We start from the raw sequence: 22458 nt of genomic DNA, 5'->3' as shown, positions 1-22458 counted from the left end.
GCTTGGCAAATGCGTAAAATTCAACATGTCTAACATCATAGTAAGCTTATAGCCTAAAGGCTAGATTAGAGTAGATTAATTGACAGTGAGTCCTGGCTGTTTTCTGCACTCAGCACAACATGTGTATTGATACCTGAGTGAGCTCATGCAGCACGCGGGTCAGTTCGCTGGCATACGGGCACTGAGTATAGTCCTCTTCGGCCCACCGTCCAGCCCGGTCACAGCGACGCCACGCCTTCTTCTCCCTCTGGCTGGAGGGGTGAGGAGCGCTGCCAGAGGGATGAGGGGCAGAGCCAAAGGTGGCAGGAGCACAGGGCAGGAAGGCCAGGATGCCAGCTAGAGTCTTTGGCCATCTGCCACAAAAATATCTCCAAATCATCAGGAATGAACTAAGTTTAGGAATCTACACTGAAAGCACCAGATGGCAATTTCATACTCCCTGTACTAAGGAAATTATTAATTTGCATATTTGATTTACAGCTTACTCTAATTATTTTGCAGAAGACTGCCAGATTCTGATATTTGATTGTGAAACGATGAGTTCTGTGACTTCTGACTTAATTAACTTTATTTTCTAACTCTATTAATCAAATTTAATGTCTTTCCATTTTGTGCACAATGAAACTAAACATTATTTATCTACTGACACACTGCACCTAAAGGGGCATGCCACCAATTTTACACATCACACATCATGGAGAGTCCTAATCAGCCTGTAAAAAAAAAAACTCTCTGGAGGGAGATTTCAAAATTCTGAAAAAATAACCCAGATGATGTCATCAGGGGACATACTGGTTATGGCTAAGTTTCATATTTTTACAGAAGGGAAGGCCTTTGTTACAAACCCTGCTGCTTTGATGCTGATCATTCACTTAATCTGCCTCTTCATGAAAGTACAACACTGAATTACTGGAGTGGTCCTTTAACGTCACCAAAGTTAGAAGGAGGGGAAAGATGGAGAGGGATATATATATATATACACTCACCAGTTACTTCATTAGGAACACCTGTGCAATCTAATGCAATCCAACACAACAACTCTGCCCTTAATTCTACATTTATGAAGCTTATACATTTTCAGTTTTTGTTGACATTGTCAGAAAGGTGATAATTCTACTTTATGTTTATTATTGAGGTCACAGTGGGTGGTGATGGTGTACTGGAGTGCACTATATTGAAAAGTGTTCCTAATATTTTGCATGTATGTTAATGGAGTGGTCAAAATATTAGGAACATCATTCAGTATAATACAAATCATTGCCTTTCTGATAATGTCAACAAAAACTGAAAATGTAAAAGCTTCCTAAATGTAGAATTTATGGCAGAGGTGTTGTATTGGATTGCCTTAGAGTGCGCAGGTGAGTGTGTGTGTGTGTGTGTATGTATATATATGTATATGAAGCAGAAACCTTTTCCTGCCTTTTCCTTCCTAAAGGGAAAATTCATCCTAAAAGAGTAATTACAAGTGTTGTTCGTATGACCATGCAAAGTTCATTGAGGTCTCCTCTGAAGCAAGAAATGAGACTTTCTCAATAATGTCATCAAGAGCCAAATCCTGGAGCTGCTCTACTGACCAACCTCTTATAGGAGCCAGGGTGATTTTAGAGGGAAATGGAAATTTTTCATTTTCTGGGTAATGCCTGTTAGTGTTTCAATAAAATAAAGCTCATTTGAGTGTAAAAAGTCAGCCAAACTTTCATAGTCCACTACATTAGCCTCCATTTCTCTGGTAATAAAAGAACTCCAGGTTTTGTGTCTTGATGTCGGTGTAGATTAAAGATCTTATTTCTGTGCTTCTGCAGCCTTAGGAAAGAGGTGTTTGTGCTCACACATATTGATCAGTTTGTCCACAATCAGAGGACAAACATGTGTGTTAGGTTTTGTTGTTTTCTCCTTAAGGCAATGTCAAAATCCCGCTGCAGAAAAGTAGCCTAAGCAATGCTTAATGTGGCAACACTTTTGACTTCATCTAAATGAAAATAAAGTAGCACTGCACTCAGGATGCTGGTAATCTGTTCTGTGGGTAGAGACCTGCCATCCCTCTGCTCCCCCCCCCTTCCTCTCCATCCACATTGTTGCAGCAGCAGCTACTTAGTAATAAATGGCGTTAATTTCGCCCCCCCCCCCCCCTCCCTCAACAAAAAAGGGGGCTCATTTTCCAGCCCATTACTCCAATGCTCCGGGAGAAGCAAAGCCTCTGTGCTTGCTGCACAGAAAGTGGGCTGTAAAGTACAGTGGCTACACAAAGGAGCGTACACGAAAACAGCACACCCCTGGGGGAGGAGAGGTGGAGGATGTGAGTGTGTGTACAACTACAAGATTTCAAGGAGGTCACAAGGAGTGGAGGACAGGGGGAAAGAGGATAGATGGTGGTGTATGGTGTTTGTTTCCCCTTTTCATGAGAAACCTCAGTCATGGGAGCTTTTTTTTTTATATATAGTTTTGCAATAAAGCTGGACTGCATAGTGACATAATAATTGTGTGAGTTATTGTATATCTTATATCCAATAATTAATAAAATATATGAACTGTCTAGCCTCTACTGCATGTGCGTAATTCAGGTCTTTGATGGTTAATGAGCTGCACCTGGTGCTAGGGTGTGGGTGATTTTTGTCAGGCAGGAACAAAAACCAGCACAACACTGTCGAGGACTAGACTTAAGTACTTCAACTGAACTGTACTTACTGAGATAATAGCAGAGCAAGTGAGTGCTTTGATTACAGTATTAATTCTTATACAGTAGACTCTGTAAATGGGGAAATTTCTGTTGAATTAAATCATAGTGAGGTTAAACTATTGCCTTATTTTGCCGGGGACCTTCTTGTATCAGCTTTGAAAAGCAGTGATTTACTGTCCATTACCATTTATTTTATAGAACTAGTTGGTAAACAAAAAGAACACTTAAGAAATGAGAGAAATTCAAAGAAATGTGTTGTTTATTTATATAACCTTTGTTAAATCTTCGTCATACCTGAGGAAAGAAAAACGTTGCCGTTAAGTGCTCCTCGTTACAAGTGAGCCGACCAAGGTCACACAGTCGAGCGGCCATGAGAGATGACTCACCTGAAGTCCCCTTTGTTGTTGGTGACTCTGTCGGTGGGGCAGTACGGTGCCGACGTCTCCAGAACAACTATCTCCATCTGCCGGGAACTGTTGCCACGGGAACTGGTCACCAGGCACTCCCAGATGCCCGCGATGCCCACGTCGATGTTGGAGAGGATGACTTCGCTGGAAGGAGGAGTGAGAGCGCAAGCTGTGAAAGTGTGTTTGTGTGTATGTTCACATCACATCTGTCTAAGTGGTGTGCGTGTTACTGAGCTTCTTTCTACAAGCGTTCATTTTCCTTAAGAGGGATGAAAGAGGAGGACGAGAAGTATGAGTAGTTGTATTAGGGTTAAATGTAGCTTTAAGACTAGTTTTGTGTTCGGTCTTGATTTTGGGGAGGTTTGGATTATTTTTGGATTAGGGTAAAATTAGTCATACAGTGGGGAAGGTTAAGGTTAGGGCTGCAGTTTAGGGATTTTGTAGTCAGTTGAAACTTCACGTCAGGACAGATGTGCAAAAATGTGTGTTTCACAAAATCTAATTCCTTCAAGAGACCCTCATGTGTGTATGAGTATGCAGTGGCTTAAAATGTTGGCTGTGATTTAAGATGATCATTACTCATGCTTATCTTTCCTACTTTGTCACAGTGATTCCTATCTCAATGGAAAATGCCTGATTAAACAAAGGATGGGGAAACATTGACAAAGAGCCAATGCAGGCCATTTGCCAAAGCGACTAATCTTTAGGATTTTACTCCTTATGGGAAAAAAAGAGAAAAGCAAGCAGAGATTGCTAAGCAACGGGCATTATCACCATGGAAATACAACATCCTTGAGAGATGGCAGCTGTTTAATTTCCAAATACAATCCAGTTGTAGTCAAATGTACACTTTGTATGTACTTGAGGAGCTAATGCCTTTTTTGTGATTTAATTAAGCTGCGTGTGGTCATAATACAATTCACAGTACACCCGCACATATTACTGTATAAAGATTTCAAATGTGACCAGGGTATCAATGCTCCACAAAGGGGAATGTACAACAGGTGACATTAAAAATGATAAGTGACAGGCTGGACAAGAAACTGAAATCTCACAGAGTATAGATGATTAGTGGCTGAGCGCCTCTGATGTGAAGAAGCTGTTATCCCGGAAAACATTTCTCAGAGGATGTGAGAGAAATATTTATTGGGAAATTTTAAATGCCTTCATTTCGCCTGCTTGTCTCCCTTTTCTCTCCCTCTGCCTGTCCCAGCACAAAAGGCAGGGAAACACTTTGTCTCACAGGACTAACACAAAAGCACAAACACATTCACAACTACTGCCAATTTGTTTCCAGTTTGTAATTCACCTGACCTACATGTGTTTGAAGTGTGGAAGGAAACTGGAGCACCTAATTCACATACACACAGGGAGAACATGCAAACTCCACACATAAACAGTATAAACCTCACTGTCGCCTCACTCTTGCTATGAGATGATGGTGTTAACAACAGAGTTGTCATGCTGCAATAAAAAGACTGTCTGAACATGTTCTTTTCAGGTGTAGATGGCAGTGGTGATAGCAAGAGAAAGAAAAGTGACTCTTACTAAATGTCTTGTGATTGCATTGCAGTCTGGTCTGCAGAGGTCATTACTGCTGCTACAAAGGATTTCTTCCCGTATGACTGTTGATCGCCAGCACAAAATGGTCCATTTAGACATTTGCTCTTTGATTCTGGCTGGAACATTAACCTGATTTTACTGATGATGTTTTCAATAGAAGAAACAACAACTCAAACAAAAGAGACAAACTGCATTTTACTTGTGTTGAAATTATGTCTGTTTCATGATGATAAAAATGTTATTAAATGTTCTTACTTATTAAATACACAGAGTACATTGCACACAAAACACACATTTGTTTCTATTTCTTTGCACTTTGATTGATCTGTAAATATCCCTCCATACGTGATGAGTGTGCTTCTTTGACAGTTCACTATTAGCACATGGATTTTCTAGTAGTTGAGCTTTTGAATGCACACTAAAATCACACAATTCTGTGCTTGGTCAACTTTGCCTCCATGACACCGACAAAGTGAACCAGATTTTGCGTGGAAGCAGACCAGCTTGTTTAGTCGACACTACAGTTTCACTGACAGCCTCAACAAACCAAACCACACACACCAGTTTGTTTGAGCAAAACCAAAGAGCTTCATGTGAGTAAATAGCTTAAGAATGTGATTTATGTTCAGTATGTAATACAAAAAGCAAATGCAAACAAATGCAGGTACAGAAGACCAAAATCAACAGAAAATGTTTTCATTGGGATAACTAATTTAGCTCTAATGATGTGAATCTACTAGAGTAGTAACCAGTTTATACAATAAGATACCTGAACACTTCCAAATGAAATCACATTGTGCTCTGGTGTAAACTAATTCCCACCACTGTTTGTTTTGTAAGAGAAAGCAAACTGAAACCAGAGAGCGCTGTTACAATTCCCCGTATCAAACGGACTCATGACTTTGCTTCAATGACTTTCTGTGGGCGAGTTATGAAAATGAATAAAATAAGTCCTGATTTCATCTTCTGTGTTCCACTAAAGCTCTCTTTTTTGATTGCTTTTCTAATAGGCCCTAAATCAGATTTGAACGCTTGACTGAGATGATGACATTCTGGGCTAGAGAACAAGTGTGTATGTCCGTGCGCGTGTGTGTGTGTGTGTGTGTTTGTGTGAGCCTGTCTGTGAATACATGTGAGGATTTTTGCATGTGTGTAAGTACATGTTCAGCTGCCCGAAAAGTGCTTCTGGGCATTTTTAGCTAGTTCAGAAGGATTTTTGCACCATTTATTTAATTGTTTGGGCAGGGGCTTTTTGAAGAATTGTTATTTAGACAGATTTCTGAAAGCTTCTGACATGCTATAAGACTGCTTGCATGCTTCGCTGAGTCGTAGTGTAGAAATGAGTTGCTGTGATGACGACTTTGTCTGATTTTCTCTGTAACTGTTAGATTCTAAAGCGTAACCCTACGTAACTTTATCTTCTTTCTAACTCCAAGCCAAGCGTTCTCTTTCCTGTATACTCTTTCTCTGTCTCACACAGACTAACAGACACTCTCTCTTTGTCTTTTTCTCCACTTCCCCCTTTAAAACAACATCCTCCTCCTCCATGAGACACAACCACAGAGCTGAGTTTAAAGTGCGAATGGGCTTTAAATTGAAACCCTCTGGGTTCAGTCCACCTATCACCCTGTTTCCACAGTGACTTCTCCGAATTTAATAAGAGACCACAATGAGCACACGTGCTATCTGAAAACCTGATCTAAACAGATAGTTTAGATAACATATTGGGAGGTAAAGTGGAAGACCAAATCTGTTTGTCATGCTTATCAGATTCTGTTTGCACAGGACTAGTATTACACGGGGACCACAGTAATTTACTGAAACCCAAACTCCATGTTTTATAAAACATTTTCACACAGGATAATGAAACTGCCAGGAAACACTAGTTTTCCGTGTTACGTCTCTCTATGTAAAGCCAAGATTTTGGAATTTGCACATCAGTTTGGCAATCTTGAGAGATTTGAGCATTCAGTATCTTCCTCTACCAATTCCACTGGATGAATTAAAAAAGAAATACCAGGATGATGTGCACAGGATTACATGTGGAAATCTGTTTTCACCAAAATGATGTGAAAGCAATGCTACGGTGAAAACACATCTGTGAGTTTAAGTTGTGTACGAGAGGTATATTTTATTCCTGTTTGCTTTGGTACACAAGCTGTGTAATGAAAATATATCATTTCATAATCAAATGACCTTATGAAGAAGAACCAGAAACTAGTGAAAATGAGGAAGTGGAGGAATAATTTGAGAGACTGATTTAGAGCAGTGGAGGTAAACCACCTGTGACAGGCTACAGTGGCTCCTCTAGTGCTGCCTCACTGCTGGCAGTGCTGTTACTGATGTTAGCCAGCCAGCAGCCGGAGGAAGAACTCCGGCGTCTAGCCTTGAAAAAGTTCCCCCCGCAAACACTCCACAACCAGCGAAGCAGCTTCATTTGGAGCTGGTACGAGCAGTACAGACATTTCCTTCTGACATTTCCTTCTGCCCCTGTCTGTGTTGAGTGTTGAGATGTGGACTGTAGTTTCTCTGTTATTCCACCTATAATTTTTCAGTCTGTTTTAAAATGTTGGCTGTTATTTTTGCATCTGCCAGCCTTGGTCTGCACTTGGTCCTGTCTACCACTCCAATATTTTTTTTTAGTTTAGGTGTGAAGTGCTTTTGAATGATCAGAAGTGTTTGTAGTAGGCATGAGACTTGAAAACGACTTTCAAATCCTACATGTCCATGCCTCGCCTTGATTATTCATGTATTTACTAAAAAAAAAAGGCCTTCAAAAACTATCACTGATGATGACGATGATGATGATGATAAAGGAGTTGATGGTTAGTATGTATATATCCTTTGCAATTATTGTACATGTTTGCAAGTGTGTGAGACAAAACTGTTGCACTTGTCCTAACCACGAATAGTCTGCAGAGGGGACAGTTACATCATCACTGAGCATGGGCCAACTGTCTGAATGCTGGGAAATATAGAGGGAAATACCCCCCCCACCCCACCCCACCCAACCCCACCCCGACACACACAAACACCAAACCGCCCACCTCAACCGTCCCTCTGCTACACCCTCCCTGTCTCCCACCAACAACAGCCTCACCAAGCAAAACTTGACCACCGAAGGCGTGTTCTGCTGCAGCCTAATCACAAACGTCCCCGGTGAACTGCTGCACCCAAACAAAACAAGCAGGGCTGAGGAACCCATCCAGCAGCCAGTCCGGTCAACATTTTCAGAAACAAAGTCATCCTCACACTGAATAATAAACACATGAAGAAATGGCTCCAGTTTGTGAAAAGCAGTAGGGCAGGGGCACTCATAAGCCAAACACAAAGCACTGACCTACATCCACACTAACACTGCACCATTGTGGAGCAGCTCCCCAAGGACTCATTAGGAACATTTATGCTTGCGCGCTGATATTTAACAATTTGTTTACATAATGTTGCTTACGAGACTGTAAACTTTCAATCTGTCCCCTCCACCCATCAAATGTTTCAAAAGCTGGGACATTTTCATGCGAGCCTGCTGATCACACGGCTAATTTGTGAATTTGTGTTTGGCTTTGCATTACAGATGTTTTAAACCTATGTCTCAGCTGTTGTCTTGAATATTTAGATTCTAAGGGGAGGAGCATGCATAAAGATGCACATGTGCATGTACTGTATGTGCACAGACATACACACATGGGTGTCATAGTTCACTCTGATATAATGACCATACTATTTTCATTGCAGCACAGCCCCATGTCAATCACTACCTTGTCTTCAGCCACTCTATCCATTACTCCACACAGTATATAATGCAGAGTGTTAATAATTTACAATCTATCCTTCTTCAAGTTTATCTGATGAAACTTCAACAAGTTTTGACACCTAGTTTTGTTTTTCTTTATTGCCTGAAACTGGCAAGCAGTAAAGTGATGAAAAATTGCATATGTGTGGACATAACCAAATTTGGTCTCCTTAGCAACTGGTGCTGCACTAAGGCCTGTAAACAGACTGCTCAATTCAAAACAGAAAACAAGGAAAAACAACAGAAAGTGCAACAGAGGCAGCAATTTAAAGAAAAGACAGTAGAATGCAATAAGAGAGAGGAGGTATGGTTAGAATATAAAGGAATTAAAGTTGATGTTTGTAATCCAGAGCAGAGAGTTATGTATATCAAAAACAAAGAGCTTTAGAGAGATCACCAGCAGAGACAAGGAAGAAGCAGAAAGACATTTTCTTTTTTCCTTTTGCCTTCAGTAATATTTCCAAACCAGGTTCTTCATTTTGTGCAAGATTAGCCTGATTAAAAATGGAGAGGATTAAGAAATATACATCCAAAGTGTCTGCTGTAGCTAGCTACAGGGCTCTAAAATGTTTGATTAATGAAACATGAATCACAGGCTGGTCCCACTGCTGCCGCTAGCATAGCTAATACTGGGAGTTTGGCCTGACACCATTACTCAGCAGGAGTCTGGCCCACATCGCAGAATCATCAGGTCTCATGAGGCCAGGTTTTTTCCTGCTGCTCGCTGTGAGCAATGTAAACAGATCAGCTTATCGGCCCACCTGCGAGAGCAAATAAGAGGCTATAATTACATGCCACAGTGTGAATGTAGGTGGGAGCTAAAAGGTACAAAAATAATATACAATACAAAAATTACTAAACATAAAACCCATTTAAACACACTAATTCAATAATTTCATGCCTGGTGCAGTAAGCAAAAGATCATGTCATGTTTTGAATATCGACACTGGCCGTTTGCCTGATAAAGCCTAAAGCAGGATAAGCAGAATTTAGCTGAGGAAACAGCCGCAAAACATTTTGGGTTCACCTTCAAAGAGGTCACTTCACTGAGGCTTTGGCATCTCCGCTCGCATTGCTGCAACACTGTGCGACAAATCCAGACGAGGGCTTTAAGCCACGCGCTAAATCCTGTGTATTCAGTCTCTCCCCTCTGATGGGGCATGCAGGGCGAGGCTGACTGACTCAGAGGACATTTATCCAAGGTGACCGACACCAACACGGGCCGTAATGACTAATATATTGTCCACTGTGGCTAAACGAGCACTGACAGCGTCGGGCATGTCAGAGGCCAAAACATTAGTTCGTGTTTTTTTTTGCCTTTTTTTGCTTAACGAGTGGTGGACCAGTGAAGTCACAAGTCTCTAATTTCCTCCACACATCTCTCTCAACACCGCAATTTAAGACGGCGAAGAGGTGAATGGTGAAGTTCAGCCCAGGCACAGCAGATTGTTTTTGTTGGACTGAGCTATATACACTGTTATACACTCATCAGCTATGGAAATGATGTCTGCTCTTTGCAGGTTTTTTACAGGAGGGAGACATTTTTGGTGCCAAGATCAACATGACCCGCATGGATTCCACTTAGGAGAGAAAATTGCATTATTTGTGTATACAAGAGGAGAGCAGTGGGTAATTGCAAGTGGGGCCCTCATCAGAATGAAAGTGATGAGAAATTTACCAAGTTCCATGAGACAGAGGGTTGGAAAAATAGAGTCAAAGTTCTGTTTTTTTGAGTGGGGGGAGAGATGGGGGGGCTGTATAGATTGTGCTGATGGGATTAGACGCAGAAGGCTGGAACAGGGGCTGGTGGACATCACCAGTCAGTACAGAGCCAACATAGAGGGTCAGTTGCATAAGTTCCCTCTAGAATGACATCTAACAATAGACAATGAGGACTCCTCTCCTGCGATGGGATTCTAAGTATGAAGCTGGCGACTTCAAACCTTAATCTCACTGCTGTTGCTTGATATAAGTCGTATTCAGAATCTGTACTTGAAACTACTAGGATTTTTTTGAGATTATCGCATCTTTCAAATTATTCAGATGATATATGTTTTTGTCCCGGTGAAAGTATTTGATTTCACCCCATTCACCTCAATGTCTCCTATCAGATCTGCCACAGTGTCTTTTTCTATAGCTGCCATGAATGTAAATTCTTCACTCTCAATTTAAACATAATATAGAACAGAATATGTCTAAAATCTTACTTAAACCTACATTAATTGATTTTTTCCACCTCTTGGGGTCAGCACAACAAGATGTAAACACAACATTGACATTATCTCCTTAAAAAGTTGATAAATGTATTAGCAAACAGGCGCCTATTTACACATCTAGCAGATATGGAGCAACATTAGAATTCATTTGGAGTTGTGTTTCTGGTGACCTACTGAATCCAATCCAATATTCCCTTACTGTTAGCTCTGTTTTCAATCTCCGCTAACTCCTGAGGAAAATATGTGAATCTTTAGCTGCAAAATGTGGGGCTGATTCAAATGACTGAAATACTGTTGTGCTGCTGAATCTATAACAAAATATTAAATAAACTGATCATATATTTTGCATGTAAAATCTTTATTTCCAAAGAAACTAATAACTGTAGCTGTCAAATAAATGTACAGGATTAAAAATAAAATGTAAACCTCAAGTAAATTACAATTACATGAAAACTGTACTTTCGCACAGCACTTTCCATCACTGTTGATAGTGACAATGAGTGGTGAGTGACAAAGGATTGCATTGACCCCTGTTGGTGAATATCTCCATAATAATAAACTGTGCAAAGAAAGAGCACAGCTGAGACACTGAAACATCACTATAAGAATCTCTCTCTACCCTGTAATCCTATTATTCAAGGCAGAGCGTTCACCATAGGGATCACTGTGAATGTCACACAGTGAGCTGGTACATAATGAAAAGACAAAATATTGACTATTTGTGGCGTTTGCAGTCAGGGGAATGGTATAATTTCCCAGAAATGTAGCGGAAGAGTAGCTGGCATTCGTGTTGCCAAATAAACCACACAACAAGAGGCGTTCTGGCTCTGTTGACACAGGGAAACATATTTCTGTCAGCACTCCATCAATATTTATGTTAGGGAGGCCGAGTCAGAACAGGCAGCAGTTAAACTAATCAACAGCAATGTGCTCCTGCGTCTGAGCCCTGTTTGCCACAGCATTACGTCAAATGTGTTTACTATAACACACACACACACACACATGCACATCCATATGTGCCGCAGACCACCAAGAAAACAAAGACAGGAAGAGGATGGTGGCTTGCAGCAACGTCTTTTATCCAAAAAAAAAAAAAAAAAAAAAAAAAATACGTGAAAGCCAGTGTTGCCGGTTTGCTTTATCACCGCAATTATGATTCAGCATCTGTTCCTCTTAGCGTGTGATCAGCAAGAGCTCCGGCAGCGCTTGGGGAGCGGCTGGACAACCAACCTCTAGAGACGAGCCGCAGATTGCTCTGAGGTGTTGGCACGCTGCCAAGCCAATTCTGTCCTGTCCTCTCAGATCCTTATCAAGGGCGCCAATAACAAAAGGTAAATCTCAGCTCCTATGGGTGAATGAGAGACACAGAGGGAAAGAGGGGCGCGTGTGTATATATGTTACATCTGTGTCTGTGTGTGAGCTGCAGTGACCCCTGTATGGCTGTGCAAGATGAATGAACATGTGGGAACATCGTGCGCATGTGTGTGTTTCTTTATGCAACATGCTGAGACTAATTTTTAAAAAAGCATGCTTATGCAGCAGCTTATTTTCAAGTGTATTTTGACTTCATCTGCTTGGTTGGACTTACAAACATCCTCGGGAGTGTGTGTATGCGTGTCAGTGCAACTGGAAAGTCAACGGCTAATCAGCTCTCAGCTCACATTCCCCCGTCCATCCATCCTCCCTCCTTCCTCGCCTCCCCCTCCTCTTTTCTCCTGCGTGTACCTGGTCATCAGGCAGCAGTCGTGAAGCAGGGTTTCCTCCACATAGACGCCCCGTTCCTCCTGCGTGGTCACGACGTGGCCGTTGTGATGCCACCGCAGCTCCACCGACGGGTCCAGGTAGGTGGCGGTGCACTGGAGGGGAAGACGGTCTCCCTGAAAAACCAGCTGCCTCTGGGAGGGGATCAGCTGGAACAGGGGCATCTCCAGAGGTCCATCTGGGAGATGAGGAGAGGATAAAACAGGAAGGTCAGGCTTGTAAATCCTCCCTTCCCCCCCTTCCTGAGGCGGGAAGGTAGAGGAGGAGAGCGAGAGGTCACTCGTCCATTCTTGAGAAAAAAAGACACAGGCAGAATGGAGGTTTAAGCAGATTGCTGTTTTATAGGATTTGCCTGTCTTTCCAGTGGTGTTAACATCTTAAAACACAGCATTGCATGCATGAATTGAAATCAAATCAGACTCATATCAACGCTGCACACACTACCGCAGACACATCCATTCACCCCTTACATTTACACACATAAAACACATGAGCATGCCCCCAAAATACCATCAACACACACACACACAAACACATTCTGTCACGGTCACACTCCTCCCCCGTCGTTCCCACATGTTGTTGCTGTTGCTGTACGAGATGAACAGCGGCTGATAAAGGAGAACAGCCTTGAGCGCTCTCCTGGACTCGATTTAACTCCTTACATGTTCGCAATAGAAGTCTGCCGCAACACCAGTGATAGGATTACCTACCTTGTAGCTGGCTAAGTCCTCAAGCTTTTTTGCCAGAGAATAAAGCTATGATAAGGATGAGATTAGAAGACAGGGGAGAGTGTTTAGTCCAAAGATTGAGTGCCAGAATATGGGAGGAGTTTCGATTTTTAGTGAAAATCCCCAAGAACCTGATCGATCATTCTGCAGATATGGGATATATAAGACAAGGCAATGTTTCTAATCATGATGAACCCATGGAGATGTAGCAGTGTTGCCTGGTTTGGCGAGCATGGATTCAGGATGAGCTCAATACCTTGCCACTTCGATGTACCACCTTGGGAAATTCCTTCAGGGTTTGTTTGTTCATACAAAGCCAGACATTTCCTTGGACATGCTCCAAAGAGCAGCGTAAGCAAGCGCTTTGCGTTCACTTGTATTCCAATCAATTGTGGATGTTGCTGCTGTCTGACAGGCAATTCGATACATGGGTCATAAAGTCTTTTATAGCTCCATGCATTGGTATGAAAAAAAGAAAAATAGTGAAAGATCCATGTTGGGTCATCCAGCCAAAAGTCTACAGCTCTCAACTTAATATTTCCCTTGAGTAGGAAAGAGTAGCTAGCAGAACTGTTTATGGTAATATATAACCCACTAAGCAATCACAGCTATTAACACATGCAGAGCTTTGACCTCAATTTTCTACATTAGTAATTCATAATCATAGGTACATAATCAAAAGTGCCATGCTTTCCAGAGTAGCATTAAAAACCTGTCACTAATGTTGGATCTTCCATGATGACATCTGTGTGTAATTACTCGAGCTGACCCTGTTAGAGCGTCAAGACTCTATGATCGTCTTCAGCAACAGAAGCTGAGGCTTTGTTATCTCCTGCGGGTGACGCACAGCACAAACAGTATGGGGGCCATTGACTGTTGACTTGGCTGATGCTAATACTGTTGAAACAACGCTTTGAGCCAAGGATCAGAATGTGGCTGCTCGCCTTTGCCCGTTGGACACTGCCAGAGCAAAATGCAATTATTGGCTGTATGTGAGTGTGAGTGTGAGTGTGAGTGTGAGTGTGAGTGTGTGTGTGTGTGTGTGTGTGTGTGTAGGAAAAGGAGAGAGGAAGCAAGACAGAGACAGAGGCATGATGATATGTGTGCCTGTTTGTGTGTGAGTATAGAGTATATTACCAGTGTGACTACCAGGGCTTTGTTAGGATGCCACTAACTTATTATCGTTTCTATCTGTCTGTCTTAATGGAGCCTGGAGTCTGCTACCAGAATAATTATAGACTTCTACAGTATTAAATGAATTAACAAATTGATCAATTAAAAGGAGAATATATTGTGAGTAGACCTAATAATCCTCGAGATTTTCATGAAATCAAAACCCATTTTTGATACTATTTATGGTTTTGATTTTTTCTGCAATACTGCAATCACTAAGCTTATATAAATTTAGTAATTATCATCATTTTAATTGGTAGGGGCAGAGTCCACCATTCCTGCACTGCATTCAAATTACATACCTAAGCACAAGGGATACACAGGAAAATGATGCATGCATGTAATCCAGCACAATTTTATCCCATTGATAACATCCTCAGTGTTAATGGTTCACTCTTTACAGTGTATCAGCTGTATTAAAGTCCAACTGAAATCACATTTAATTATCTCTCTTTGCAGTCAAAAATAATGTCAACATGTTTTTTTTTTTAATGTATTGGTAATAGTTTTGTATTGTTGAAATGAGGTAAAAAGGTCTTTGGGGAAATTATTTTTGTCTCAGCCGGCTGGAGGGGCGTGACAATGTCTTGTTTGATTGACAGCAGCTGGCAGGCTGCCAGAGTGCCAGTGTTACACCGTACAGAACGGAGACAAAGTAAACAAACTGCTGTGTTGTTAGCAGGATTTTCTGCTGCACACATTTACATGCTGCTTAATGTGCTGCAGCCTGGCAGCTAATTAGCTACCTATCCAGTGAACTATCTGTGCACCTTTCTCTGGCGAATGTTAATTTGTGCTGTATCGACATAAGGTCTCCGGCTATCTAGGTGGATAACAGAGCAGTATTTCATTGAATGAATGGAAAACTAGGGGGAGCCATCATCAGAATATTAATTTCTCCCCTTTGGCCTCTCAGAACCAAAGCATAACATAGGATGAGCAGTTTACAGAGCAGATATGTATGTTGCAGAGGACAAAAAAATGTATTTTAATTTCGATTGAACTTTAACTGCTAATGTGAACTGAACATTCTACTGCTGCACATTATAAGCAAAACATGGGGTGGGTTTTATTGAGATATATTTTGTGTTTGTTAGTGCTCATCGTAAACATTCATCAAAAATATGTCTAGAAAACAAGACAACTGTCATTTTTCATCATGGAACAAGAAGGAGCAGTCACAGTGAGCGGTTAGATGAAGAGTTGTAGGCAACAGGCTGCACATCTTCAACTATTCATCAAGTAACCAACTTTACTTTGCCTTGATGAATTGTGGGAAACTACTCGCACTGTGAGCAGCATGAAATCAGATCATACTGCGGTTGTAATTATTGACCAAATCAATCAGGACTGAAATCTCAAGGATTTCAACTTCAAATTTGCAAATCAATAATGTATTGATTCTGTCTAAAAAATATGAATTAATAGTATCAAAATGGAATGACAAGTGGACTTCTCACCATCTCACAATTCATTTTAATGTTTACATGCTTAAACATTTTAATACAGAATATTTCTCTGCACCTGTCAGCATTAGAAAGTTAACTGTCACAATTTTGAAGTCTTTTAAAAATGAATACCTTTTTGTAAAAAATATATAGGAGTAGAAATATATAGGATGGAAAGCTTAGAGTGATGGTTGAGTACCCTGCTGGAGGGCTTATTTCTTTCGTTGCTACCTCTCTTTATTTATTTACACACAGTAACAAGTTTAACGTTTCAATTTTGATTTTGAGCCATACCAAAACTGTTTGGAAAATAAAACCAGAAGATATTCTCATTCTGAGACTGATGCTCCTATATCTGTTTCTATAGTCACTTCATTATCCCTTGCTCAAAGCAACTGGCTTTAAAAGAGGTGTGTGACTGAACTTCAAAGACTCATGACAGGCTGTGCCCATGTCGAGCTATATTTCATGATATTTTTATATCAGGTTATCAAGTTATTAGAGGCACACCACAGGCTAAAAGATGTGGGCCTTGCACATAGAATTTAATTTAATGGCATGATGCCCATAAAGGGCAATTGCACTGCTGTGTCATCATGCAATAAATACCGCTATAGAAAGCAGAAGCTTGTCCTGCGGTGTATATGTGAGCTGCACACTTTATATCTGTGCTGTGGCTCTCTCCTCAGCAGTGTTAAAGAATCAGGGGGCCATGGCTCGATGAGTCAAACAGACGCATGCCCTGACCTCAACACAGGAAGCACCTGATCCTGGCAGGAAGCTGCATGCGCTCCTCTGTTCCCCCTCATTTGCAGGCAGTACCCGACCTGTATCAGTGGAGGGACAAGGGCTCATTGCTGGAATGTATGGTGCAGACATCTGCTACCCATCATGCTGGAGCTGCTGAAGAAAGAAACAGATGAATCTTCTGTGACATATCTCCATGAAAACAATGGGGGAAATCTCTGGAGAGATATTAATATTTTCAAAGGTATGTGAGTGTGGGAGAGGGATATTTTCATTCAATCCCATCATTTTTCTTGATACCAAGAACTTAGCATCAGGTGCTGAGTGCTACCCCGTCCACACAGCCTGAACAAGGTCCTGGCCGGTGTACGCGGCTATATGACATTCTCTTACAAAGTGAAGCCATATGAAAACAACAACCATCAAACAACATTAAATATATAGTTGTTAGAGCTCCACACTGTATCCAATTGAAAACTGCTTGTTGCCAAGTGGATGAATAAGGTATTGTAAGATGGAGCTGTGCTGTGGAGAGGCAGATGGATCCAAGCATGGCGAGAGCAGGGAGCCCAGAACGTTATCATTGTAATCCCATAATGGATGCTTTAGGGCCTGAAAGGAGCGCTCCTCGTCCTGCCACTGGATTCCACTCATGGCTCTTTGTCTGTGGACTGCACAGAATTACCCTGTAATTGCTTTGGATTGTTCTGTGTAAATTAAAAACACATACAATTAGGATTACATAGAATAACCGGAGAATGTCTGTGGTGCAGACGTCTCAGGACGGTGCTGTCTGTGAACGCAAAAAGACAAATTGTAGGGGGGGGAAGCATGCACATGCTGCAGACTGGGACTCATTTTTCCTCATTAGTTTTCTGCAAAGTGTTTCACATCATGCATACAGTGCATCTTCATATAACGTCCCTCCACTTCACGCATACACACATATACACACGCAGCCATAGCACACCACTAACCAATGATTTTCTCATTCCAGAGCAATATCCCCTACGTGAACCAGATGTAAGGAGAAGAGGGGGATGATTCTATCACATATGAGATACAATTCCCCTGTGGACTGCAGCACCGAGCAGGGAGATAGAGCAACTGAGGGGAGACAGCGAGGGAGAGAGGGAGGGAGAGAGGGAGGGAGGGAGGGTCGGGGATTGCCTGTCTGTAACCAGTCTTTCAGAAAAAAAGAAAGTAAAGACTCTTGGATTTCTCTTTACTGTAGCTAACAGCTTCCAGTCAGTAAAGAGGCCATTTTATGCTGCTTAAAAACTCTGTTTGATGCACCCAGTGCTGATAGATACTATACTGCGACGTCTGTCTTAATCTTTTAGTCTTTTAGACCGATTTAGTCCTAAAAGTAGTCCGTTCTGAAGGAAGTGTTCGTATTTAACTTTCTTTTTTTTTAACCATTTGCCAGTCTTGAAACAAGACATATAACTCCGCTCTAGCTCTCTAAAAGTTCAACAAAGATTATTTCATAAGTCAGTAAGTCATTTCTGGTTTAAGCAAGACAGACAAATATTTAAAGGTACAATGTGTAGAATTTAGAACAGACTTGGCAGAATTGGAATATAATATTCATAAGTATGTTTTAATTAGTGTATAATCACCTGAAAATAAGAGTTATTGTGTTTTTGTTAGCTTAGAATGAGCCCTTTATATCTATATAGGGAGCAGGTCCTCTTCCATGGAGCCCACCATGATAAACCACCATGTTTCTACAGTAGAGCAGAACCTTTTGCATTTTTCACGTTTTTTGCAAGTTTGGCAGCCACCATAGATTCTCCTACAGGCTTGGAAGGGGAGGGGTTGAGGGGGGTGGGGGTATTCTTTTTGTTTACACTGGACTGAATAAATCACCTTTTTGTTTTTTAGTCATTGAATAAGTCCTTAACGCTCTGGCTAAGCTCCCTCACATGATCTTTCTTTCTTTTTTCTCTTTCTTCTGGTTTTTTGCTAGTGCACACACACACACACACGCACCATGCTGTGATAATTCTAATGCAGGTTTTGCTTAGCACACCTGATTTTTTTCTACCAGCCGGCCACTGCATATGCAGAGCACTGTCACACGTGGCAACTGCCCAGTACAACTACTGTGTAGTCTTCTACCACAGACCACTGAGCTGTTTCAGTAGAATAACAACCAGCTCAACCAGTGTTATTTGCTTCACTTTGACATACAGTTGAGAGGCAGCTGATCTTTGAATTTGAACCTGCAACTTCTATGGCATAAGGTCCTTCCTCAGGTTGTTGAGACTGCTGCTGCCCCTAACACAGGTGGTACATAATAAGGCCAAGACTGTATTATGAGACATTTTTTGCCTGGGGCTTTCTCTCTGGCAGTTTTGCACTAAATCATTGCCTTATATTAGGCTTGTCAAACAGTTCACAGCAGGTGGAGAGATAACAGTGGAGAGGGAAACCTATTATCAGAACAGATCTACTCAATCATGTTCTCATTGTGCAAATCGCTTGAAAATGCAATGTTAGTAAAATTAAACAGTTTCTTGCTAATGAGAAGTCTCGGATGGCATTCTCATAGTGTAAAGATATCCTTTATCTTATACATATTTTGTCAAGGCTCAGAAAAACATCCACCTTAAGAAACTTTCCAAGCTGGCTTTAAGGCCTGAAATATTTGATCCTTTTCTTTTCAAATGTTATAATATTGGTTAGAATTTTGATGATTTAAAATTTTGTTTTCAGTTTGTTTAGAAAAAATCAGGAATACATTGATCTTTATGCATGTAGATGGACATTTATGGAGATTACACTTATTATAGGAAAAATCTGAAATTTCATGGGAATTTCTGCAGCCTCTCCTATAAAAGATGAAAGAAACCAAAAAAACATCGATGCACTATATTCTGTTATTGTTTTCTTAGATAAAATCAATATTGTTCGAATATTTCCCCTCAAGAAGCCAACTTTTCAGACATTTCCTATCTGACAAAGTCTGTTAGACTAGATTTCAGAGACCTGCTGGCTTTCAATTTATACCTGCGATGCCAAGTGAAATCAACCAATTATCTAATTAACAGGATTGCTAATTATGAGGAGCATTATTTGGGGGCTGTGGGTAGGATGGATATAATTTTTACAAATTCAGTCTGACATGGATAATAACAAAGTGCCACTTTCATTTTTATTTAAGCCTACATGATGATTATATTACACTGTTTCTCATAACATAACATTACATTTACTTCCTTTGCTACACACATTTGAACTGGTGATACTTATATATATTTTTTTGGTCATTTAGTACTGTATTTGAAAATACGTGGTTTGACTAAGTTTCTGGTTATATATGTCAAATTTGGGCATGTAAATGAAACATTAACTAACACTGAATAATGTTAAACAAATATTTTTGTGATTTTAGCTTACTTAAACATTACCAAACTAACGTTAGCTTACAGCAGTATCACTGTCCAGCTACTGCGCAAGCTAGCACTAGCAAGCCACAGTAGGTGAAAAGCTAGCGGCAAAATAATTATAATTGCTGGAATGTTACTGAATAATATAGTAAGTAGAATAATGTAAGTGTTAACATTTTCTTAATTTAACCCCACAACTAAATATCACATGTTAATTGTGCAGTCAAGCTAGCACTTTAAGATAACGTTTTTTTTTCTTGTCTTTTAAATTCCACTCTTTGTGCGTCTACATAATTTTTAATTCAAGTTAATAAATGCCACGCAATACTGCTCACTCCACGTTATTCTCACACCATGAAGTCCTTACCACATCTGAGCTGCTGTTCACGTAGGTTGCGAAACTCCAGGCCGTGGAGGTGGGTGGGAAACACACACACCGTGTCGTTGCCAATTTTCACCGAGTTGCTCCGGGCCCAGAGGAGCAGCCACTTCAGCTGACAGTCACAGAACAAAGTCTCGGTGCTCAAGTGCCTGATGGGAAAACCAGGGTACAGTTACAACTTGTGTGTCTGTGTTACTAAATTTGTGTAACCATCCATTGACTTCATTCACCCAAAAGGCGTTTTTCACGGCATATTGACATTTCATAACAGGAAATACACAGGTGTAATTAATAACATTTATGATGGTTTCATTCCATTTATGTGTGCCAGTTGCAGGGCGCAGGTATTGTGCATGCTGACTCACTGGCAAGGCTTACTGGCTCACCTACATGGAGCAGAGCCATCGTTAATATCATTAGTTACACCTGTGCTTTTCCCGCTATAAGTCTGCCATGAAAACAGCCTATAACCCTTGACATTTATCCTCGCCTCTGTACCCTGAACAATAACAAATATGGTTTAATTTTTTTTAACTAAAAACCTAGATAACTGAATTTATTGTATAGCTACATGATATGTGTGTGTGTGTGTGTGTGTGTGTGTGTGTGTGTGTGTGTGTGTGTGCGTGTGTGTGTGTGTGTGTGTGTGTGTGTGTGTGTGTTTGCCTTACAGCACTTTGAGAACCAAGAGGTGTGTGAACAGTCCCATTGTCAGAGTGGAGAAGATGTTCCCAGATAAATTTCTGTTTGAGAAAAACAAACAAACAAACACACACACACACACACACACACACACACACACACACACACAAAGAAATTCATTAAAAAAACATGTCACCTTGCAAGCACTACAGCCACATCACTGTATATTGTTATACATTACTAAATCTGTATCAATCGCCATATTCTCTACAGACTCAGTGCAAATTAAGCATGAAGCACTTTAATGCTTGTTTTCAATTTTGGGATTACTCACAATTTTAAAAGGTTGCCCAGATCTAGAAACATTTCAGGGGAGAGACAACCAATCCTGTTATTGGACAGATCCCTGTAAGGACAAAAAAGGCCAAGAGAAAGGAAATTATTTCTATATTAAACATACATTTTACTGATATTGTTGCAAAACCAGAGCAAGATACAAAACAGAAAATGGGATCCACTGTAAAAAAAATGTCAATGTGTTTCATGCATGACGGTCTTCTTAAAATCTAACACACAGAACTTAAATAGCTGTGGGATGCTGTGTTAGTGAACCAATGCCATGTTCATTCATCTACTCTGCTTCCTGGAATATCTGTAATGACCTTTTGTACTCCTTGCATAACCATTGCTGGCACACACACATGCCCACATACACATACACACACACACTCACACACACACACACACACACGTGCAAATGCAGAGGACTTCTTTATGCGAGTGGCTGAGCGCTGTCGCGTCCATGGCTCTGTGCCCCCGTGCTCTGTAATTAAAGAGCTGCTTTGCTGGAGCAGCTGTGGGAAAATAAGCAGAGCACTCGAGTAATCACCAGTTGGGGAGCACTTAAATTAGCACTCTGCTGCTCCCCAAGCCTGGTGCACACGCGCCCCAAATCAGCACAGCTAACTCACTGCCTGCAACCCTGCCAGCCCAGATCCCACTAACTATCAGGCTGCAATCATGTCACTCACTCTGATGCCTATATGTAGAAAGCCAGGATGAGAGTAATCGTTGAAAAAATTACTCCAGTAGAAGAGTTCACCAAAAACAATGAAAAAAAAACTATGGCTAAAATCCTTACTTTGTGCATGTTAACATTCCAAGCAAGTTTGTAAGACATTTCAAAGTTTTAGGTAACTTTGAAAGACCACGTTTGCATAATGTCAAAGCATAAGACAGAAAGAGGTTTTGTTCCGATTAACATGCATACTATCGTTTTCTTAACACTGGAGTAGAAAACCTCCCTTTTGGTGAGTTCAAGTCAAGGGCAGTAATACACACCCTTGAAACAAAACCATGCTAGCTCAGCTCCCATTATCCTGTCATCCTTGCTTTGTAGCGGTCCATCAAGAATCGCTCCAGAGTTGGCATTAGTCACATTTTGCATCAGTGTACTAACTTTGTGGGACTTCTCTTCTTGTGCTAGTGTTAACATTTTAGCTCAGTCAAGTCATCTCATGGTGATG

At 40.9% G+C, this 22458-nt stretch overlaps 1 protein-coding gene across 14 annotated transcripts in view; it reads right to left on the bottom strand.

Moving 5' to 3' along the window:
• The window catches only part of LOC122996546 (adhesion G protein-coupled receptor A1), a 181645-nt gene that overhangs the window by 105498 nt on the left and 53689 nt on the right, over positions 1 to 22458 (bottom strand). For 13 of the 14 annotated variants that reach the window (XM_044372036.1, XM_044372038.1, XM_044372032.1 and 10 more), the window contains 6 exons: positions 21267 to 21338; positions 20962 to 21033; positions 20276 to 20439; positions 12382 to 12595; positions 3064 to 3228; positions 134 to 353 (listed from right to left, as the gene is read on the bottom strand). In XM_044372036.1, coding sequence (XP_044227971.1) covers positions 134 to 353; positions 3064 to 3228; positions 12382 to 12595; positions 20276 to 20439; positions 20962 to 21033; positions 21267 to 21298 — 867 coding nt within the window. In that variant the 5' untranslated portion in view covers positions 21299 to 21338. Of the gene's footprint in view, positions 1 to 133; positions 354 to 3063; positions 3229 to 12381; positions 12596 to 16513; positions 16656 to 20275; positions 20440 to 20961; positions 21034 to 21266; positions 21339 to 22458 lie in introns of those variants that run through there. The other variant, XM_044372043.1, reaches the window with a different exon arrangement.

The sequence above is a fragment of the Thunnus albacares genome, chromosome 14, assembly GCF_914725855.1.
Source record: "Thunnus albacares chromosome 14, fThuAlb1.1, whole genome shotgun sequence".
Classification (NCBI taxonomy): Eukaryota; Metazoa; Chordata; class Actinopteri; order Scombriformes; family Scombridae; genus Thunnus; species Thunnus albacares.
The sequence above is the reverse complement of the archived record's forward strand: the minus strand, read 5'-3'. Positions and strand labels throughout refer to the sequence as shown.